The 23335-nt window shown below is 50.1% G+C and overlaps 1 protein-coding gene across 1 annotated transcript; it reads left to right on the top strand.

Moving 5' to 3' along the window:
- Window positions 1-349: 349 nt before the first annotated feature.
- On the top strand, window positions 350-22370 carry RUFY4 (RUN and FYVE domain containing 4). Its single transcript, XM_040228384.1, has 12 exons — window positions 350-461; window positions 1641-1792; window positions 1897-2003; window positions 3630-3755; window positions 4103-4209; window positions 4490-4633; window positions 5065-5134; window positions 6317-6964; window positions 7748-7854; window positions 15703-15849; window positions 20921-21031; window positions 21594-22370. The coding sequence occupies exons 2-12, from the start codon at window positions 1747-1749 to the stop codon at window positions 21694-21696; spliced, it is 1716 nt and encodes a 571-aa protein (XP_040084318.1). The 5' UTR covers window positions 350-461; window positions 1641-1746; the 3' UTR covers window positions 21697-22370.
- Window positions 22371-23335: the final 965 nt, after the last annotated feature.

Genomic DNA, 23335 nt, shown 5'->3' with positions numbered 1-23335 from the left:
CCACCTGTACCACACTCTAAGTGACAGTGAAGACCAGCGGCGATCGCGGGGGCAGCATCGTAGCCTCTTTGTGCCACCTGGTGGCGATAAGGAAGAAAGACAAGAGCAAGTGACCTTGATGAGAAGCGGAAAGAACGTGCAAAGCACTGGCAAAGCAGCAGTTGCCTCTACCTCTGGGTCCCCATCTCTGTTGGGCCAACTAGTGAATCCTCTGTTCTGCCTAAGAGGAACCGTCTCCCATCTCAGCATCTGCCCTGGTGCCCACTTCTCCCCTGTGTACAGTCTTCCGTTCCTCCTGCTCTGACCAAGATTTCCCCTTCCTCCAGGGTGCTGGACTGGGCATGAGTCACTTCCCAGGCAGCAAACTCTGGGAGAGGCTGTACAGAGCGCTCAGTCACAGAAAACAGGCTGAGGCTGCAGTGTCCCAGCTTTCCATGCCCCAAAGAGCCAGGCCTTTCCAGGTGAGTAGCAAGGAGACCCCTGGGTCTCTGGGGGTGGTCGGATAAAGGGAGTGATGCCAGGAGCAAGGGCAGAGGAATCCTGGATAGAAATGAGGAAGAAGAGGCGTTCCAGCTAGGTATTTGTGGATCCGAGATCATCTGGGGTAAAAGGAGCTGCAGAGACGCTCCATCCAACCCCTTGGTCTACAGGTGGGGACATCCAGGCCCATGAAAGGTGACAGATGTGCCCCAGGTCACACAGTGAGCTCGCAACAGTGCCAGGTTGGAGGAGCAGGGCTCTTGATTCTCAGCACCGTGCTCCCTGAATACCATCCCCTGAGCCTCCCTCACCTTCCCTTCGTTTCGTTTTCCCTTCCCCTTCTCTGCGTCCCAGCGCTCCTTCATTCCCACTCACCCCCAAATTCCAGTCACGTCCAGTGACGTCAGACACGTGGCTTTCCCACCCTGTGCCTGCCTTTACTTCAGGCTCAAAGAATAAGCCCATGGGCCCTAGGGGCCACATCTTTCCTCTCTGAGCCCCAGGATCCACTGTGTGGGGGGAAACAGGCTGATATTCCCTGGGGAGAGAGCAGCAGGATTAAAACCCTGCTCCTCACAGCCCACACCCCAGCATTCTAGCCCACCCCACCCCCCACTCTGTGGTCTTGCCTTGCTTCTCCCTCCTGCCTCCTTTTCCTCAAAGAACATACATTTTCCACTCAGCTGGGGCCCAGGAAAGGATGAATGTGTGTCCCAAGGATGATGACTGTTCGAGCAAGGCCCCCTGTGGGGAATAGGGCCTCACTCTCTCAGCCCAGCATCCACATGGCTTGCACACATAAGCCCTTAGGACTGCTCACAGTCAGTCAGGGTTGAGAGCATGGGCTCTGCAGGCACAGGGACCTGAGTTCAAATTCTAGCTTCATCCCTTAGAGTTTGATGACTTTGGATAGAACACCCTCTCTGAGCCCCCCTCTCCTCGTATAAAATGGAGTTAATAACCTCCCAGGGTTACTGTGGGGACTGAATGAGACAAGGGTGTCAGGCAAGGGCACAGTACTTGCCTCCCAGGAACAGCTCCCTGAGAGGGTGGGGGAACCCCACCATCCTCCTCCCGCCTTGCCCCGAAAGAAGGAGCTGGGGTTTTCTCCTACCAGTGGACTCGCTGTGTGACCCCAGAGACGTCACATTGTTCTTTAGGCTCTGATTCTTCCTTTGTATGAGGAGAGCTCTGGGCAGCTGTAACCGGAGGCTCTTTCCCAGGCCGGTATTCTAGACCATAAGGAATCACATCCCTCAGATACTCATGGCCAAAGAAGGGGCTGTCCTCAAGATGACCAGGGACCTGAAGGGTGAGTGTGTCCAGAGAGAGCCCTGGGACAGCACTTGGGGAGAGATGAGGGGTCTCGGAGCCCCACTCCTCTCTGAAGTCTGACGTCCACCGACCTCCCCACAGCTGCTGTCTCCGCCATCCTTCAAGGCTACGGGGCTGGGCGGCAGCCGGTGACAGACGCCAGTGCTGAGCTGCACAGACTCTGTGGCTGCCTGGAGCTTCTGCTGCAGGTAGGTCCTCCCCTCGCCGTCTCTACCATCCCTCCGGGTCCCAATAACCAGTAACTGAATGGGCTTTCCCAGGTGTTGAAGGAAGAGCCCCTGCCACTCTTTGTTACCACACACTACCCCGTCTCTGTGACTGCGCATGCACACTCACTTGTGTCTGACTCTTTGCGATCCTAAGGACTGTAGCCCATGAGGCTCCTCTGTCAATGGGATTCTCCAGGCAAGAATACTAGAGTGGGTTACCATTTCCTACTCCAGGGGATCTTCCCGATCCAGGGATTGAACCCATGTCTCTTCCACTGCAGATTCTTTACTATTGAGCCACTGGGGCCTCCTCTTGTCAATCGGCAAATCCTTCTGGACATCTCACCTCACTCTTGGAGGGAAGTGAACCAGAGCAAGGCTAGGGTAGGTTTGGGCGGGGCTGGAGGCAGCCTCCTACTCTAAAGACAAAGGTTTCAGAGGCATGCATATCCCCAGGCTGGCCCTCCTAGCTACTGGTTACAGCCTCAATCATCAGTAGCACTAGCTTTTATTGAGCACCTACTATGTGGCCAGCTAAACTTTTTATATGCCCACCTTGTTTAATTTGGGCTTCCCTGGATGGCTCAGATGGTAAAGAATCTGGCTACAGTTCAGGAAACCCAGGTTTGATCTCTGGGTCGGAAAGACTCCCTAGAGAAGGGAATGGTAACCCAGTCCAGTATTCTTGTCTGGAGAATTCCATGGACAGAGGAGCCTGGCGGGTTACAGTCCATAGGGTTGCAAAGAATCAGACACAACCGAGCAACTTTCACTTTCTTTCTTGTTTAATCTTTTTTTCCTGTGGTGCTTGATGACCAGCCCATGCCCAACCCCCCACACACATCCCCTTCCTACTTCTCTATGTGCGTGTAGATGTGTGTGGTGTGAGTGTGCATGTGTGTGTGAGGTGTGTTTGTGTGTGGTGTATGTTGTGTGCCTAGGCAGTCTCCTGCCAGTCTGCCCCTCAGGCACTGCCGGCCAGTCACACCGGCCTCCTCCTAAAGTACAGCAGGAAAGCACCGGCCTCGGGGCCTTTGCACCTGCCGTTCCCTCTGCCTAGACTGCTCCTCACCCAGAAATTTGGATGGCACATTTCCCTTCAGATCTGGACTTGAATAAAACCTCCTCAGTGAGGCTTTCTTGAGCCACCCTAATCTACATATTTAGCACACACCACACATACGCATCACACACCCACACACCCCGCACACATCTCACACACGCATGCACAAGCCACACACTATCCATTCCCTTTCTCCACCTTATTTTTTCTCCTTATCAGTCAGTGCAATCCAATGTACTATGTTTTGCTTATTCACTTTGTTCGTTGCTGTATCCCCAAGGCTTAAAATGGGGCCCAGAACATAGTAAGTACTCAATGAGTATTTCTGCGATGAATGAATGAATGAGAACACCAAAGGCTCTGAAAGATCGAGCAGCTTGCTCCTGATCACACAGCCAGCTAGGGCGGACCAGGACCCTAAGCTGGCTGTGTCTGCATGAGCCCCTTCTCTGCCACCACATGACCACTCAGCATGCTGGATGGCAGAGTGGGTTCTGGCAGGACGCATTTCCACACTTTCCTTTCCCTCTTCTTGCTCCCAGTTTGACCAGAAAGAGCAGAAGAGCTTCCTGAGGCCTCGGAAAGACTATTGGGACTTCCTCTGTGTGGCTCTGTGGCAGCAGCGGGGGGACACGGAGCCAGTCCGCTTCGTTCACTCACTGGACAAGGTATCCGGGGCCAGGGGGCGGGGAGGCTAGCCTTGGCATGGTAAGGTCCTGCCCCTAGGCCCTTGACAAAGATGGCTTGGGGGCTGGAGGGGACACAGGCCTGCCCGAGGTCCCCCTTCTCACCCATCCCTGCTCCACTGACCATAGGAGCCCTCCCCTGGTCCCCACCTGTCATTAGCCCTGCCCTCAGCACCCCTCCAGCACTCCCTTTCCTCCCACAGCCTTGAGTCCCAGGACACCCTTTCTCATCAACCATTCAGTCATTCCATCTTCTCTCCCTCTGTCCCAGTTGAGTTCCCTCTGTCCTAACACCTCCATCTGCCCACTTGTCCCCTATGCATTCTCAGTTGAAAACTCCGCTGGGGAAAGGCCGGGCCTTCATCCGCTTCTGCCTTGCCCACGGACAACTGGCCGAGTCCCTGCAGCTCTGCCTCCTGAACCCAGAGCTTACCAGGTGGGTAAGAGCCTCTTTACCCCAAAAAGGATGATTTGATATCAACGACAAATAAAGGAAGGGTTGTAAAGGGAAAGTCAAGGAAGAAAGGGCAGAGGGGGAGGTTAGAGCCCCAGTCCTGGTAGCATCGTGATGCTTGGGCCTCCTGGTCCCCAAGGGCCATAACCCTGTTCTGCAGAACCATCCCAATATGGTGTGCCATGGAAGTGGATTCTCTGAGGTCAGAGGTGGCAATAGTACCAGAACCAAAGGCCAAGGGTATGGATCATTGTTAACGCAGGGAGTGGTATGGCCCCCGGAGCCCTCTGGTGTGCCCTGAACTCCGGGAAGACATCCTGGACTCCCTCTATGCTCTCAACGGGATGACCTTCGACTTGGACCTGCAGCGGCCAGACTTGGATGGGGCCTGGCCCATGTTCTCAGAGTGAGTGGGGGCAGCATGGATGGGAGCTTCTTTTCAATGCCTGCCCCCAGTACCACCACCTGCCCAAACTAACCCTAAGCCCCCAGTCGCTAGCCCCATCTTTTCCTCCCTCCTTTATTGCTCCCTGAACTCCCTGTTCTCCACCTCCCTAGACTTCTGTCTTCCAAGTGTCATCTTAGGATGTCCCATGATGCTGCATTAAAGAGTTGCTGGATTGTTGGGGTAGATGTTGGAATGGAATGGAAGGATGGATGGAAGATGGGATGCATGGGTAGATGGACAGAAGAAATGCATGCGTCAGGGTGGAAAGGCAGGAACGCGGGAAGGTGGGGGGATGAATGGGTGGCTAGAAAGATGGGGTGTCCTGCATCTGAGGACCAAGACCACTGCTGGAGAGAGACCTAGCATCTCCCTGCTTCTTTCGCTTTCAGGTCCCACTGCTCTAATTCCAGCCGGACCCAGGGAAGAAGACCCAGAAAGACCAAAGATTCCCCAAAGGAGGTGCCTCTTCCCAACCTTCACTCTAGTTGCCTCTTCTCTATCTCTGTTGGGACCCCCAGGTTGAAAAGTAACTGAGGCCTGACCCAGCCAGACAAAGACGGAGAGGCCAACATGTGTACCTCGAGAGCCACAGTAGCATAGGCTTATATTCCTCAGGTGGTGAGGGTATCTACCAGGGAAAGAAAGGAGCCACTGGCAGCACCTGCAGGCGTCGTTGGGGGCTGGGGAGGAGGGAAGGCTGGGGAGGGTGGCTGGAAGTTTATAGAAAACAGCCCAGGGAAACCACCTCTGCTGGACAGTTTGCAAACATGTCAATTCAATTCAGAGAGTGACTAAAGAGCCAGATTGCCTGCTTCATATCCCAGCCCCATCCCTTACTAACTATAGTCCTTGGCACAAAACTTGTTCTGCCTCATGGTGGGGAGGCGGGGGTTGTGACGATGCATCAGCCCAGGTGCAGCGCAGGGCAAGGCTCCTGCTACATGCCCACTAATTAGTCAGTAGCTTGTTGTTCTCATCCTTCCATGGGCTCGCTTTGCACCACCACCCCGCCAGCTTCCAGGACCGGGGTGCAGATACTATATCTCAGTCTCAGACCTTGAGGAGTTCCAGAGCTTCAGGGAGATAGACCCTAAAGGAACATGTTGCAACACTAGTTAAATGTAGTGACCAGACACACCTAGGAACGTGGGAGTGCCGAGAAGGCTTCTTGACAGAGGTGACTCTTAGGGGCTACTGGTCTATTTAAGCTTTCACCACAACCCTGTAAGGAGATATTATTCCCATTTTACAGATCAGAAAAAGGAAACACAGGGAAGTCAAGTTCGGGGGGAGGGGGGAGATCAGAGGAGAGTGGTGGGAAGGACTTAGGGGAAATCAAATAGATGCAGAAGATGAAGGTAATGGAGGAAGGAAGATGCAGACTGGAGGTGAGGCAGGAAAGGGCATTGAGAAGCACTATTGCTCTCTGATGAGATGAAAGCCCAGGCCTCGGGTCACCTGAGGTTGTCAACACTCAGATTCCTGGGCCCTACCCCAGACCTCCTAAATCAGGCTTCTAGTGGGAGGATGCAGGAATTCGTATATTTAGCAAACACACTAGATTCGAGCTGTGGCTTCTCCCATGCACCAGGATGGTGAGCTGGTGCTAAGAGTGATGATGGGTTTGGGGCTTCTCTGCAGATATCAGCCACACATGAGAACTCCACAGAAGTCCACCTGGAGGAACCACACACAAGCCAAGCCGGCTATCTGCAAGATGCACCCAGGAAAGACGGGTTGGCTGGACTTCCCAGGTCCCAGCAACACAAGCATCATCCCCACTTTTTGGAAAAGAAGAAGGAAGATCCCAGGAACCTTGGGTCCCCCCCAAGCATGTGGGAACTAGACGGGGAGAGGTTTCAGCAAGACCAGGAGAAAGGAGCTCCAAGGACAGAGATATGCCTGGAGGACTCAACACCCACCATCCAGGGACAGGGGGAGGGGGCCAGAGAGACCCTGAAGGAGGTGGTAGGGTCAGAGGCTGAGGGCAAGGGAGCTTTGCTGGGTGCGGAGGGCCAGAGGACAACAGAGGGGACTCATGAAGGGGAAGCAGAGAGGAGTCATATCCATAGACTGCTGGCCTCCAGCCCCAAAGGGACAATAGGGGATGTAGTGTCATGGGGAAAGCAGGATGGGAAGGTGCCTAGTATCCCAGGGGAGCTCTGGGTCCTTCAGGGCCTGGGAACCAAGGAAGACTCCACCTCAGAGAAGCCTCAAAAGCAGACAGGAGTGACCAGTATGACCAGGAGGGAGGAACAAGCAGAGAAGGCCTTGCAGGATGTCGTCAAGGTGAGAACAGTTGAGCTCTGTCTCTGCTCCCTGCTCTAACCTGGCCCATAGGCAGGTGTCTTCAAGGGTGGCCCTGGGCCCTTCCAGCCCATAGACTAATTTGCATTGGTCCACACAGAACCATTATGATTTGAGGATACCATTTGAAGTTCTTTGGTTCATCACATGAAGAACATGCATTCTTCAGTTTATCACAATCCCCACCTCTCCCTATTGCCTCACACCAGGCCCACATTGTTCATCCATGCTACCTGCCCAGCCCCTGTAGGCATCTGAGTTTGCAATCCCTTCCCAAAATTTCTTCAGGGCAGTTGCTTGTCCTCAAGTTCCATAACCCTCTTTATTGGCAGATTTCTTCCCAATATCTAAGTTCTGCTGTTGCAGGCCCCGCCCACCTCGTTGCTCCCGTGGCTGCTTCTCCTCGAGGTCACCCAAATTGTTTTCAAACCTTCCTCTAGCATCCTCCCTAGGCAGAGGCTTCCAGGAGGTCACCCAAATTGTTTTCAAACCTTCCTCTAGCATCCTCCCTAGGCAGAGGCTTCCAGGTGCTTGCCGTCAGTGACTTGGATTTTTTAGTGAAGGAAGAAATCATGGCTCCAGGCTCACCCAGGGGCACAGCCAGGCACCGTAGCTCCCAGGGCTCTCCCCAGTCCTGCGCTCCACCCAAGGGCTGTTTCAATGACCTGGGGTCTCATGGGGGTGTTTGCCAGGTCAAGTCCCGGGCTGGGGTCTCTGCCCTCCTCCTTCACCTTCCATTTCCTTTCACCCTGTCCCCGCCCTCAGAGCCTCAGACATGGCCTGCAGAAAACCCAGGAGCAAGCCCAGCACCAGGAGCAGCTGCTGAAGGAGCAGGAAGGGGAGCTGAAGGCACTGCAGGAGCAGCTCAGCAGGTAACCTAGGCAACCAGCATCATAGCCAGGTGTGGGAGCCGGGAGGCCAGGGGACAGGAGGCTAGCATTCATGGTCACGCCAGGAAGCATCTTCTGAGCACCTCCCGTGTACCAGGCCTTGTGAGGGCACAACTTCGGGGTGCCAAGGTATACAGAGCACTATTCCTGCTACCCCTTGCCAGCCCCCTCCCTCGCTGGCCTCCCTAAGTAGCCCCTTCCCGCACTCACCTTTGCCACTTGCTGCTGCCTCTTCTGCGTTCCCCTCCCTCTTTTCCATCCATGAAGCACCCCCCTCCACCACATTCCTGCCCAACTCTCTCTCTGTCTCCCTCTTTCCCTCGGTTCGCCTCTCCTTTTCCTGTTCCCTGTTGTACGATCTCTCTTTCGCCCTCTTGAACGTCGTAATCATAACTATCATCACGGAGCACGTACATCCCTGTCATTCTTCCAGGTGTTTGCTCCTAACAACCTCAGGAGATCAGTCCTTCAAGAACCCCCATTTTATAGATGAGGAGGCTAAGGCTCCAAGATGCTACACAACTCACCCAACATCAGCTAGTTAGTAGAGGAGCTGAGATCCAGACCCTGCAGCTGACTCCAGAACCAGTGGGCTACAGGCCAGTCCTCAGCCAGTACCCTCTGTGGCTGTGTATCGGTGCCCCCTTCTCTCCGTCTCTCAGCAACCAGCACATTCATCTTCCCATCATCACTCCACCTCAGGGGTCCACAGTGCACGTTTGTCTCTGCTTTCTCCCTCAGGCTTTCATTTTCTTAGGTTCTTGGTCACAGTTTATTCTTAAATTATGACACCACGCAAAGTTCATCCTTGGTCTGACTCAGTCTCACCGTGTGTCTCTCCCTTGGTGTCTGTGTGCCTCAGCCTGCCCTCCGGCCTTGCCTCTCCCACGTGGCTGACACCTGCCCTAACCCAGGGGAGCCTGCATAGCTGTGATTCAGAGTGAATCACAGAGCCATCTACTGACTGCTTAACAGGCACAGAGAGGCCTAGGACCCAGGAGCCAAGGCCAAAAGGTCCCCTGGGATTCCTACCACGAGATGCTCAGCTGAGTTCTGTGTTCTTTTTCAGCAAAGTATCCCATGATTCAGACCCTAAGTGAGTGCAGGGGCCTTGCCCACCCAAGACCATCTCTGGGGACCAAGACAGGCTGCAGGGAGAAGCTGGGAGGTTCTGGGAACACCACCCAGCCCCAGTTGCTGCCTGAGCAACAGGCCCCTGTCCTGCCCCCATTATCCCATCCATCACCCAGTCATTCTACAAACATCCCACATGCCCACTCTGTGCCAGTCCTGTTCTATGTGCTATAGTAGCTATGATTATGATGGTCAAGAGGGTGAAAGAGAGATTGTGCAACAGGGAACCGGAAAATGAGAGGCAAACAGGAAAAGAGAGAGACAGATAAAGAGAAGATACTTTCAAGGATAAAACGCAAAATGCCGGCCCTTGTGGCACTTACACGCCAGTGGGAGAGGCAGTTAATAAATACAAGCAAATAAAATACACAGGATGTCAGATTGTGATGAGTTCTAAGAAGAAAAAAATTAAAGCAGGAGAGAAGAATGGGAAGTAACAGGGGTGATACTTTAAAATGAGGTGACCTCACCAGGGGAAGCCTCCCTGGAAAGGTGAAGTTTGAGTTAAGACCTGAAGGAAGTGAGAGGGAGTCGTTTGTGTATGTGATAGAAGAATGTTCCAGGCAGAGGGAACGGCAGGAGCAAAGGCCCTGTGGTGGGAATGGGCATGGCATCAGGAGTAGCACTATAGCCCCAGTGGCGGGAAAGAGAGAGAGGATGTAGGAAAAGGTCAGGTGGGTAACGGGAAACCCTAGTGGGTCATCAGAGGACCTTGGCTTTGGCATGACTTTGAACCACTGAGTCTCCTGAGCAAAGGAGGGACATGATGTAACTCTGCTTATTAAAAATATATTTATCTGCTTTTAAAAAACAATTCAGGGGTTTTTAGTGTATTCACAAAGTTGTGCATCCACAATCAATTTTAGAATATTTTCATCACCCCAAAGAGAAACCTGGTACTCATTAGCAGATACTGCCCAACCCCCCTCCTCTGCCTCCTAGCCCTGAACAACCACTAATCTGCCCTCTGTCTGCATGGGTGTGCCTGTTCCATGCTGGCCTGTGTTTTCAAGGATTCATGCCCCCAGCCCCATGGAGCTAGTCTACAGGGGATCCAAGCTGGAAGGAGGGAGACCGATAAGGAAGGGGAGCTGGGATGTACCAGCAGTGATGGGGGTACAGGGAGCAGCTAGATCCTGAAGTCAGGCTCAAGGGACTGGATGTGGGGTGGAAGAGAAAGACGGAAGTCGACAATGACTCCAGGCCTTCGGCCTGACTAACTGGAAAGCGAGCATCACTGTGTGGAGGAGCAGGCTGGCGGGGACAGCTCAGGCTTCAGGTTTGGAGCCTGCCAAGTTCGAGACCCTTGTAAGGCACCAAGTGGAGCTTTGGACGGGTGGTTGAGTGGAGTGGAGGAGAGAGGGTGGGCTGGAGGACCCACTGGAGAACCGCTGGTATGAGGGTGGCGAGTACCAGAAGCTTCAGAGGCCGGGACAAGAGCCTCCTGGGAGCTAGGAACTCAGACCCCACACCCCGGGGAAAGGAGCCGTGGGCTTCGAGCTGGTGACAGTATGTCACCAACTGTGAGAGGGGCCACGGAGCCCAGCCAGAGAGTGAACAATGTTCGCTCTGCCTCTGTTGTGGCCACAGGCGGGGAGGGCACAGCAGGGAACAGGACAGGCACATCTACTCTCAGAGGCCTGCAGAGACAGATGACAGATCGACAAATAGAAATACAGTTTCAGATAGTCATGCGCCCTGCAGGGGCCAGAGAGAGAGGAGAATCATCTAGAATTGGAGTCAGGGAGGCACTCTCTGAAGAGGTGACATTTGAGCAGAATTCCAACCACAGGCATAGCTGGGCCAGGCAGGTATCTCAAGAGGAGTCCTTCAAGTAGGAGGACTGCTGCTGCTGCTAAGTCGCTTCAGTCGTGTCTGACTCTGAGCGACCCCATAGACGGCAGCCCACCAGGCTTCCCCGTCCCTGGGATTCTCCAGGCAAGAACACTGGAGTGGGTTTCCATTGCCTTCTCCAATCAGGAGGACAGGCAGGTGCAAAGGCCCAGGAGATGTGAGCTTGGGGACAAGCAGGCATGTGGCTAGAGCAGAGGTCTCCACGTGCTCGAGAAGCAGAGTCGTGAACAGAAGGGTCTCATGATCTGACTTGGGTTTCTGAAGGATAGCTCTGGCTCTGGTGGGGAGAATGGACTCAGGATGGGCAGGGTGCAGAGCCCCAGGCTATACTCACAGGGGAGACGCAGCAGGCCCCAGAGCAGACCAACCCAGGGCTATAAAAATACACCTGGGCTTTCCATACCCGCTTCCTGGCTTTCTGACTGTGTGGCCCTGGGTCCCTTTTCAGCCTTAGGTCCCTGATTTGCAAAAGGAGATGACTGACTCTCTTCCAGCTCAGATGCTCTGTGAGATCTTCTTTCTAAGCAGATCTGCCCCCTGGGTTAACCTCAAAGCAGAAGGGATTAGGACAAGGACGAGTGGAAGGTCTTCAGACGGGGAACTAGGTAAATATCCCTTCTGCCCCCAACTTGGGTGGCAGCACTGAGCTCCCCCGAGGCTGCCGCAGGACCGTAAGGATCCATCCCACTCTCCTACCTGCGGTCCACTCAGCCCTGGTGCCACGAACCACTGGTGACCAGGGCCCTGCGTGCATGCAAGTGTGGGAGGCAAGAGATTAGAGCTGGGCAGGCCTGCTCTCAGATCTCTTCTCCCTCCACTTATCAAGTTGAGTGACCCTGGGCGAGTGCTACTCTCTCTCTAAAGGTCTGTTTTCTTTCCTATAAAGTGCTGATCATATGACCTGTCCCATAAATTTGTGAAAGTTCAATGAAGCAAGGCTATAAAGCACTAAGCCCAGTGCCAGGCACATAGTAGATTCTCAATAGACTTTAATTCCCTCCGTGTTAAGAGAGGACACTTCCTGCCCTAGGAGTGTCGGTGGTGGTGGTGGTTTAGTCTCTAAGTCGTGTTCGACTCTTGCGACTCCATGGACTGTAGCCTGCCCGGCTTCTCTGTCCATAGGATTCTCCAGGCAAGAATACTGGAGTGGGTTGCCATTTCCTGCTCCAGGGGATCTTCCCGACTCAGGAATTGAACCCGATTCTCCTGCATTGCAGGCAGATTCTTTACAGACTGAGCTGTGGAGGGAAGCCCTTAAATACTTAAAATGCTTCAGTGGTTTCCATGGCACTGAGATCAAAGTCCACTCCTCCTGGAGCACTGAGGATGCTGCCTGCCTCCCGCCTTGCCTCCTGCCTCCCCACCCCACCCCACCCCCTGTATAGGGTTGGCCAAAAAGCTCATACAGGTTTTCCCATTACAGCTTATAAAAAACCCAAACAAACTTTTTGGCCAGCCCAATTGTTTTGTACGTCCTTCTTTCATTTCCTCAAACAAGCCAAGTTCTTCCCAACTTGCAGAACTTGGCATGTCCCTTTCTCGGGCTCTGCAAGGCTGCTTCCTTGTCTTTCAGATCTGCTTAAAGGTCACCCTGTCTAAGAAGACCTCCTGAGTGCTCCCTCAGCTCTGCAGCTCTGCCACTCCTGTCATCTTCACACACTTAATTATCTTATTGGTCCATCACTCATTTTGACCACTGGCCCAAACATGCTATAAGCTCCACCAAGAACCTTAGGCATTGCTGTATTCCTGGCACCTAACACAGTCATTGGCACACAGTAGGTGCTTAATTTCTTGCCTGGAGAATCCCATGGTCAGAGGAGCCTGGCGGGTTACAGTCTATAGGGTCACAAAGAGTCGGACACAACTGAAGTGACTTAATAACAGGTGCTTAATAAATGTTCCCTCTAACCCCAAAGACACTGACTAACCGCAGTGGTCACATTAGGGCCTGCGCTGCCCCACCAGAGGCCCTGGGATCACTGGGCATGTAATTTAGCTTAGGAAAATGAGATCCTAATACTAAGAAATGAAGAGGCTGAGGACTCGAATGTTTGTTAAGTCACTCTTCCCTATGGCTGCAGGGACTGGCCTTTCTGGCTTTTGGTGGCTAGCTGTTGTCTGGTGTCTGGCCCACCCAGTTTTCCTCCCTGCAGCATGCTATGGCAGAAATTCTTAAATTAATAACTCAATTCATTGTCAAGCCTCTTCCCTTAGGGGCATGGGTACACACACACACACACACACACACACACACACACACCCAGAGGTCATAGAGTAGACACCACCATTACAACACCCACCTGTCTGAACAATGGAGTAAAAGGTGGGGGCCTGGAGCTAGGACCTTTTTATTTCCAGTCCATTAGATTTCTTAGAAACTTCTAGGAAGCCACCAAGACAAAAGGAAAAGGCAAGAATAGAACTGAGGAGTTTCCAAGCCCAAACTGAAACAGAAATTTAAGAAACCATATGTTTAATATGACTTTTTTTTTAACTGAAAAGACAATGTAATGCAATTTTTCAAAATATTTTAAAGCCAAAAAGTCACTTCAAATCCTACATCACTTACTGCTCTCCCCAAATACCGCAGTTGTTTTCAGCTGGTGCTGCCCATCCAGCCTGGGCTCCCAGGCACCCGCCAGCCCCCAGAGACCAGCCAAGATTGTGAGCATGCCTTTCCAGAAAATGCTACTTTAAAATGAAAATGTTAAAGAGAGAGAGAAAGGAGGAAAACAGTTGAAAATATTGGCTCGTTCTCTCTAAAGAACACGCAAGGCTAGACCCTGTTTTCATGGCTCTGACCGGTTGATGAGTCAGTCTGCAGGTGTCCGGTCACACAGTGCTTTGATTGGTGTGATGTGTGTGTTGGGTGGTGAGAGTATGTGACGTCGTAGGAGTTGTTGGTGTGTGATGTGTTGTGAGTATGTGTGAAGTATGCACGCGGTGTGTGTGGTGTACATGTTATGTGCATGTGTGCAATGTATGTTGTGATGTGCAAGTTTAAGTGTGTGATGTGTTGTATTGTGTGTATGTCTAGTGGGGTGTGGTATCGGTACATGTGATGTATGTGGTATATGTGTAGTGTGTGTGTGCTGTGTTGTGAGTGTGTGGTGTGTGTGTGTATGGCATCTAGTGTGGTGTGTGTGCGCCTGTGTGTTGTAAATGTGTGTTGTATGTGGTCTGTGTGCTGTGTTGTGAATGTATGGTGTGTGAGGTGTTGTGTATAGGGCGTGTGTGTGTAGTGTGGGCTATGTGTGTGTGGTGTCTAGTGTGGTGTGTGTGCCTGTATGTGTTGTGACTGTGTGTTATATGTAGTGTGTGTGTGTGCTCTGTTGTGAATGTATGATGTGTGGGGTGTTGTGTATAGGGCGTGTGTGTGTAGTGTGGGCTATGTGTATGTGGCATCTAGTGTGGTGTGTGGGCCTGTATGTGTTGTGACTGTGTGTTATATGTAGTGTGTGTGTGTAGTGTGGGCTATGTGTGTGGTGTCTAGTGTGGTGTGTGGGCCTGTACGTGTTGTGACTGTGTGTTATATGTAGTGTGTGTTATATGTAGTGTGTATGTGTGCTGTGTTGTGAGTGTATGGTGTGTGGGATGTTGTCTGGGGGGTGTCTGTAGTGTGGGCTATGTGTGTGTGGTATCTAGTGTGGTGTGTGTACCTGTATGTGTTGTGACTGTGTGTTATATGTGGTGTGTGTATGTGCTCTGTTGTGAGTGTATGGTGTGGGGGGTGTGTATACAGTGTGTACTGTGTGTGCACTATATTCTAAGTATGTTCAGTGTATGTGTGTGGCATCTAGTGTGGTGTGTGTGCACCTGTGTGTTGTGACTGTGTGTTATATGTGGTGTGTGTGTGTGCTGTGTTGTGAGTGTATGGTGTGGGGGGTGTTGTGTATGGAGTGTGTGTGTACTGTGTGCTATGTGTGTGTGGCGTCTAGTGTGGTGTGTGTGCCTATATGTGTTGTGACTGTGTGTTGTATGTGCTGTGTGTGTGTGCTCTGTTGTGAGTGTATGGTGTGTGGGGTGTGTATACAGTGTGTAGTGCGTGTGCACTATGTTGTAAGTATGTTCAGTGTATGTGTGTGTGGTGTCTAGTGTGGTGTGTGGGCCTGTATGCGTTGAGATTGTGTGTTATATGTGCTATGTGTGTGCCGTGTTACGAATGTATGGTGTGTGGGGTGTTGTGTGTGGGGTGTCTGTAGTGTGTGTGCTGTGTAGTGAGTGTGTGTGGTGTGTGTGTGTGTGCTTTCTAGTGTGGTGTGTGCCTGCATATGTGGTGAATTTGTGTTATATGTGGTGTGGGTGTGCTGTGTCGTGGATGTGTGGTATGAGGGGTGTTGTGTGGGGTGTTATGTGTTGTGTGTGTATAGTGTGTAGCGTGTGTGTGCTATGTTGTGTGTTCAGTGTACGTGTGTGTAGTGTCTAGTGTGGCGTGTGTCCCTGTATGTGTTGCAAATATGTGTTAGACATGGTGTGTGTGTGCAGTGTTGTGATTGTGTGGTGTGGGGGGTGTTATGTGGTGTGTGTGTATAGTGTGTAGCGTGTGTGTGCTGTGTTGTGATTGTGTGGTATGGGGGGTGTTATGTGGTGTGTGTGTACAGTGTGTAGCGTGTGTGTGCTATGTTGTGAGTGTGTTCAGTGTATGTGTGTGTGCCTGTATGTGTTGTGGTTGCGTGTTATATGTGGTGTGTGTGTGCAGTGTTGTGAATGTGTGGTGTGTGTGTGCACTTCAGCCGTGGGGGCACCGCCAGCTTCCCGGGCAGGGCTCCGGTCACTCAGCCCGGCTCAGACCCAGATGCTGCGCCATCCCCTCAGAACTCAGCCCTCCTCTGTGCCCAGGTGTCAGGAGGAGAGGGCCCGGCTGCAGGCGGAGCTGGAGCAGAAGCAACGGGAGGCTGAAAGGAAGCACGCCGTGTATGAGGAGGAGCTTGGCGGACAGCGGGACCTGGTGCGAGCCATGAAGAGCCGGGTGCTGGAGCTGATTCAGTAAGGGCGGGACCCCGGGGTGGGGTGCAGCAGAGGGCATGGTATCAGGCATGCCCTCTGGATCTTTGGGTATACCAACTCATTTCCTTCTTTCAGCCACCTCTGCTGTTATCCCCATGTCACAGATGAGAAAACTGAGGGTCAGAGAGGCTGACTTGGCCACCAAGGACACACAGCGTAAAATTTCATAGAGTCCTCTGCCTCTAAGGCAAGCTCCCCTCCAACCCCGACAAACACACACAGCAACCCAGGTTAGGAGAAGGGAAGGAAGCCCAGAGGTTAACTGGAAGTAATCTCGTGTCCTATACCTGCCTGCATGCTGGACTTCCTCAGACTACTGGGCCCGTGGCCTGTCCTGGGTCAGCTGCCCTGGGTTCCAGAGGCTGGAATTCATCCCAAACCATTAAACTCACTGAAGGATAGAAGGAAATGCGTAAAACCTGCTTCCTACCCTTCGGTCCAGTGAGGAAATAATTCCCAGATACACAGTGTTCTCTCACCTCGTTCAGCAAATATGAGCCTGTTGGACTCAGGTTCCCTTAGAACTGGAAGGCTTCTGAGGGGTCATCTAGAAACAAATCCTCCTGCACAAAATCCAGGTGATTAAAGGTGAGACAAGGGAGAGATCAGCCAGGAAAGAAAGAAGGATTTAAGGCATAATCTCCCCTGAGGAGCTGTCAACTGGGAAGAAGCTGATAAAAAATTAGCTATATATCTCACAAAAGAATTTAAGGTGGCTAACAATAAGACGGATAGACAGAGGGAGGGAGATACATATGATTGTTAAAGAAAATAGAAGATTTCCTGAAAGATGAAAAAGATACTCTTGAAGTATCAGGTTTAAAACTTAACTCTGAACATCTTGGTAGCAGGATGAAAAAGAGAAATGCAGAAAGTTTCACCATCCATTCAAAGGAGCAATACCAGTTCACCAAGAGAGACAAATGTTTTTCCTAGTGCTAAAGAAATTAATCACAAGGTCCCAAACCACATAGTACAGTGTCTCCCCCAGAAGCATTATGGAAGACATGGCCCTAAGCCAAAACAAAAGGAAGGTGGAGCAAGAAGGTTGACTTCTGTGTCAAGATGGTAGACTGACCACACATTAGTTAGTTAGTTAGTTCAGTCACCCAGTCGTGTCCAACTCTTTGCGACCCCATGTTCTGCAGCACGCTAGGCCTCCTTGTCCATCACCAACTCCCAGAGTTTACTCAAACTCCTGTCCATTGAGTCATTGATGCCATCCAACCATCTCATCCTCTGTCATCCCCTTCTTCTCCTGCCTTCCATCTTTTCCCAGCATCAGGATCTTTTCAAATGAGTCAGCTCTTCACATCAGGTGACCACATATTATCCAGCCTCTATCCTGAGATCTTACTAGAATGATTGTAAAGGAATAAAACAGAGAGAAAGTTGGAGGAGCCAACCACAAGTGAGAGATAATAATTAATTTCCAGAAGCCAGAGAATAGATGGAGAAGTGGATACTGAATTTAGCCCAAGTTAGTACTCCAGGGCCCAGAGACACCAAGAACACAGATGGCAGAAGGGAGATGAGGGGCAGAAACTGGGAAATTTTACTGATAAAGTCATTAGAAAGAGCAGTGTACAGCCTGCTCTGCATAGCTGTGCTGTGTACAATGTACAGTACTTTCTACCTGCCTCCCCAACTACAGAACATCTAAGAGTGAGGAGTCTATCATCAGGCAAATAATTAAAAGTGGATGTGGCAGGTAGCTCCCTGCCCAATATGCCCTAAAGTTAGGCTACTAGTCAGCCATCCCCATCTACGCCCTGGAGCCCTAACAGCTTTTATCACCTCTTTCTTAAACATGAAATGACAATCGAGGATCCCCAGACATTTGAGGAGGGCTTAGAAAATAAAGGGGAGTGACAAAGATAAACAAACAAAAAAGATCCATCGTCCATGAAGCTATGAAAAGCAACCATCAAAAGATGAGAAACATTCTCGGAAATTAAAAATATGATTACTGAAATGTTTGAATTCACTCGGATTGGAAAAGAAAGACGAGGCAGTCTCTCAGAAAGTATAACGAAAGCACAGATAAATGAAGGCATGAGAGAAAAAGAAACACAGAGAATCAATCCAGGTGTTCTAATAACTTCTCCAACTGACAGGAGTTCCAAAAAAGGAGAGAATAAAAAGGAGGTGATTATCCAATAAAAATATGAGATGCTTTCCCAGTTCTGATGGGAGTTGTTCCTCAGATTTAAAGATTTCACTGAGCAACCAGCATAATAAAGGAAAGGGGCAGAGTAAACGACATCTAGATACATCATTGTGAAATTTCATTAAAACAAAGATAAGGAGAATATCCTAAAAGATAGGTCCACTTATAAAAGAAATAGAACCCAACAAATTTTAAGGGTTCAGTGACGTAGGGTTCAATGGTTAAGACTCAATGGTGTAAGGCTTTCAAGTTCTAAGAAAAACTGGCTTTTGCCCTCGAATTCTACATCCAGCCAAATTATGAAGCAATGTCTATCATTTTTCAGATAGACAGGTTACATAAAATTCACCTCCCACACAGACTTTCTTCGGAAGTTAATTAAGGATGTGCTCCAGAGAAACAAGGAAGTAAGCCAAGAAAGGAGAAGATGTGGAACTCAGGAATAGTAGCTCCAGCCCATGAGGAAAGGAAAGGGAATTCCCAAGATGACAAGTGGGCAGCGAGCCCAGGAAGTAGTCAGTTCAGACTACAGCAGAAGCATGGAGGGCCCAGGAGGGAGGTCTCAGGAGGGAAAAAGCTTCAACAGAGTATCTGAGATGATGAAGAAGGGGCTGGGTAAGGATTAGGCCATGTTCGATGCAAGGAGCAAAGAAAAGTAATTAGAAAGTTCCAGAAAAACAAAAAATTTCCAAGAAAGGAAATATCACAGAACACAGCTCCAGGTGATGCAATATGTTTATGTATTGTCTAATAATGTAAATACTGCTCATTGATTATTTTCAATGTTAGAATCAATCTAAAGGTACACAGAAAATAATTACAGTTATAGAACAAACCTAAATGTTACTCAGAGAAGGCAATGGCAACCCACTCCAGTACTCTTGCCTGGAAAATCCCATGGATAGAGGCGCCTGATAGGCTGCAGTTCATGGGGTCAATAGGAGTTGGACACAACTGAGCAACTTCACTTTCACTTTTCACTTTCATGCATTGGAGAAGGAAATGGCAACCCACTCCAGTTCTTGCCTGGAGAATCCCAGGGACGGGGGAGCCTGGTGGGCTGCCGTCTATGGGGTCGCAGAGTCGGACCCGACTGAAGCAACTTAGCAGCAGCAGCAGCAAATGTTACTACCTAAACAGTGTCAAGTATATAATAGGATCCAACAGGAATACTTGTGAAGATGGAAACGTTCTGCATTTGCCCAGTCCAATATGGTAGCTATTAGTCCCATGTAGCAACTGAGTACCTCAAATGTTGACTGGTGCAACTGAGAAAATGAAGTTTTAACTTTATTTAACTTTAAGTTAAATAAACACCTGATATCACTTATGTGTGGAATCTAAAAAATACAACAAACTAGTGAATAAAAAAAGAAGCAAGCTGACAGCTATAGAGAACAAACTAGTGGTTATCAGTGAAGAAAGGAAAGGAGGGAGGGGCAATCTAAGGGATTTTTTTAAAGGAAGTTATTATGGGGTTATCGTGTATGTGAAACTTTTGAAAATTGTAAAGTACTGTAGAATTTAAAGTATCTTTCATGCAATAAAAATAATAATAACATAAAAAGTTAAACATATCCCTAAATGTCCGCATATGGCTAATGGCTACCATATTGGATGTTTCAGGAGTAGATGACAAATTAGGAGGTGGAGAAGGAGGAGCGCTGAAGACAAAGGATGCTGGCACCATCTTATTACAGAATGGCAGTCGTATGATGCTGTCTATAGTTAATAGCATGAGTGAGAAATAAATGGGTGGGTACGTTCTATAAAACTCCAGTAGTAACCAATAAAGGAAAAAAAATGGAGATAAAATTACATTGAGAGGAAGGAGGAGTTAGCAAGGATAGTAATAAATAAGCTGTATCCTGTGATATCAAGGAGCTCTATGAAAGATACTCTCTCTTGATAAATCAAGGTGGAAGAATATGAGCGTATTAATTAAACATGGAAGTAATATCAAGGAAAAAAACCTAAAGGATGTAAGAAGTGGTTTGCCACTGAGAATGGGAAGGAGGCATATCGATTTCCTTTTGATATAATTCCTTCTGGACTGTTCAGTGTTTATCATGCCTCTGTGTGTCATTTTGGTAAAAAAGTTAAGCAACCCACATTCCTAAACATTCTTAAAAAAAAAAAAAAACAGGATAGTTTTGGGGGAGTATGAACATACATAACTACAAGGCAGTTTGTACTGAGTGCCAAATAAAAATAATAGGCATTATATGCTTTAGGAAGCTGGGGCAAGAGCCCCCTGGGGGCCTCCAGGATCAGGGAGCATTTCTTAGAGGAGGTGGGATATGAACAGATTCTTAAATAATGGGTCAAGATTAAGTTGGGTGAAGGGAGCCTGGGTGTCATCGTCCATCTTCCCAGAAAAACTGGAGACTCACCGATCTCTAATGTGTGTGTGTGTCTCTGTCTCTTCATCTGTCTGTGTCTTTCTCCCTCACTGCATCTCTTTCTTGGCCTCTCCATCCTGCTTCCTGTCTGTGACTCTGTCCCTGTCTGTCTCTGCGTTTTTCCCCTGTGTCTTTCTCCCTCCACGTTGATCTCCCTGTCTCCTTCTCTGTGTGTCTGTCTCCTGCTCCAACTCCCTGACTTCCTCTCTCTCTCTGAATGCCTGTACCTCTTTCCCTTCTTGTCTCCCTCTCCGTTTCTGGCTCTCTGTCTTTCTGCTCCGCTGTTTCTCACCTCTTTTTGTCTCTCTCTGTGTATATCTCTGTGTGACTCCTCTATTTTTCCCTGTCTCTCCCTCTTCTTTGTCCCTGTGTATCTGTTTATCTCTCCATCTGTGCATCCTCATCTTTCTCTCTTCCTCTATCGTCTTCTTCTCCCTCTCTCTGTCTGTGTGCGTCCCCACCTCCACTTGCCCATCAGAGAGAAAGACATCCTGTGGCAGAAAGTCCAGCATCTCTCGTCCATGGCCCCTGGATGCTGTGTCGTCTGCAGCAAGATCTTTAGCCGGTTGTCTCGGCGGTACCCATGCAGGTAACGGGTGGGGTACAGCATCCTTCCTTTGGGACAGCCCAGTTTCCACCAGCCCACAGCCCCGTGCCCACTCCAGAGAAGGGAGGGACACAGGAACTAGGCATCTGTGAAAGGCCGCTTGAAGCTGGCCACTCACTTTACCCAATACGTGGCAGAGACATGAGCAAGAACTGTAGAAAGGGGGCAGACAAGGAATGGCCTCTGCAAGAAGGAACTGGGTGACCCTTCCAGGAGCTGACTGATTAATCGACCCGCTAATCTCATCTGGGAAGAGAGTTCCTGTCCAAAGGAAGCTGCCCTCCTCACCTTGCCCTGGGAACATGGTGAGAGGGCAGACAGCAAGAGAAAGGGCCGTGGGCCATCAGGAGAACCTGCCACTTGGAGGACCCTGGAAGGGTGGGCATCAGACACCTTTTAGGAAAGAGACGTCCTCCTGAGATAGACCCAGGGCCGTTCAGCCAGAAGATGAGAAATGCAGAGACAGACACAAAGATGCTTGAACTTCATGACCCATCCCCCGTACGCACCCACGTGCACCCACTCTCCTGCCTCTGCTCCCCAGGCTCTGCGGAGGCCTGGTTTGCCATGCCTGCTCTGTGGATTACAAGAAGAGAGAGCGCCACTGCCCACCCTGCTCCCAGAGGAGAGACGCCCAGGTTCTCTGACCGAGACCCGTCCAGGACTGGCTGTTCCATCCCACCTGACCCCTCCCCTTGACCCTTGGCGGCCCTCTGGTCTGACCAATCCTGTCGTCTAAGGCAGACAGCACTTGAGTGGACAGACCGTGGTGTGGCAGGTGGAAGGAGCCGGGGTGGCAGTCAGGAAAGAGGTTCTAACCCTGCATCTCCCACTGATGAGCTGGGTGACTTTGGCAGAGCTGTCACACTTTTCTCGTAACATGAGAGAGTGGGCGCCATCTTGGTCTAAAGCCCCTCCGGCTCAGAACGTCTTGTCCAATAAGACCTGCTGGCCCAGGTGTCTCCCCTCCACACTCATTCCTCAGTCAGCCTACCCTTCACAACACAGGGGAGCTTCCTGTCTGGAGTCTGCTTGGGGGTCTATGTTGTATTTATTTTTATCAGCTTTCTTCAGGTACTATTAACATATAATACACTTTATATAAAATCTGATGAGTTTTGACTTTAATATACACCCTGAAGCCATCACTGTATTCAAAATAACAGACATATCATCCATCAGCCTCAGTTTCCTTGTGCCCTTAGTCATCTCTACCCCCAACCTCTCTTCATTCCCAGGCAACTACTTACTTGCTTTCTGTCACTAGAGACTAGTTTGCATTTTCTAGAATTTTGTACAAAAAAAATCATACAGTATACACTCTGTATTATCTGCCTTCTTTCACTCGGCATAATTCAGTTCAGTTCGGTTCAGTCGCTCAGTCATGTCCGACTCTTTGCGACCCCATCCCCGAAGCACGCCAGGCCTCCCTGTCCATCACCAACTCCCAGAGTCCACCCAAACCCATGTCCATCGAGTCAGTGATGCCATCCAACCATCTCATCCTCTGTCGTCCCCCTCTCTTCCTGCCCTCAATCTTTCCCAGCATCAGGATCTTTTCAAATGAGTCAGCTCTTCCCATCAGGTGGCCAAAGTATTGGAGTTTCAGCTTCAACATCAACCCTTCCAATGAACACCTAGGACTGATTTCCTTTAGGATGGACTGGTCGGATCTCCCTGCAGTCCAAGGGACTCTCAAGAGTCTTCTCCAACACACAGTTCAAAAGCATAATTATTTTGTCATAAAATACTGCTGAGTAGTATTCCACTGCATGGATATACTGAATTAGTTTACACATTCATCTGTTGCTGATACTTGGGTTGTTTCCAATTTGAGGTTATTACAAGTAAGTTTCTTCTCATTACCTATGTACATATATTTGTGTAGAGATATGCCGTTATTCCTCTTGGGTAAATACCTAGGTATGAAATGACAAGGTGTGGTAGGTATATGTTTAAGTTTTAAGAAATGGCAGTTTTATTTCCCAAAGAGATTATATTAATATGTAGTACCTTCTCACTGACAGGGTGCAGGAGTACCAGTTACTCCCCAGGGCATCTGGTTTGGTGGGTTTGAGGGGAAGCTTGAGGTTCTTTGCCCTTTCCTTCCAACCACTACGATGACTTGGTGGGCCCAAGTTCTGAGCACTTCAGAAGAAGGGGCTGAGTCTAGGTGACCCTCTCTACAATGCTTATGCAGCTAGACTTCAATACTAAAGACAGTTGATGAGGACTCTTGTAGCTCCATGGTATGAGATCATATCCCCTGACTGCTCAAGGAGTCTT

The sequence above is a fragment of the Oryx dammah genome, unplaced genomic scaffold, assembly GCF_014754425.2.
Source record: "Oryx dammah isolate SB20612 unplaced genomic scaffold, SCBI_Odam_1.1 HiC_scaffold_27, whole genome shotgun sequence".
Lineage (NCBI taxonomy): Eukaryota > Metazoa > Chordata > Mammalia > Artiodactyla > Bovidae > Oryx > Oryx dammah.
Note: the sequence above shows the minus strand (reverse complement) of the source record. Positions and strands in the feature narration are given on the sequence as shown.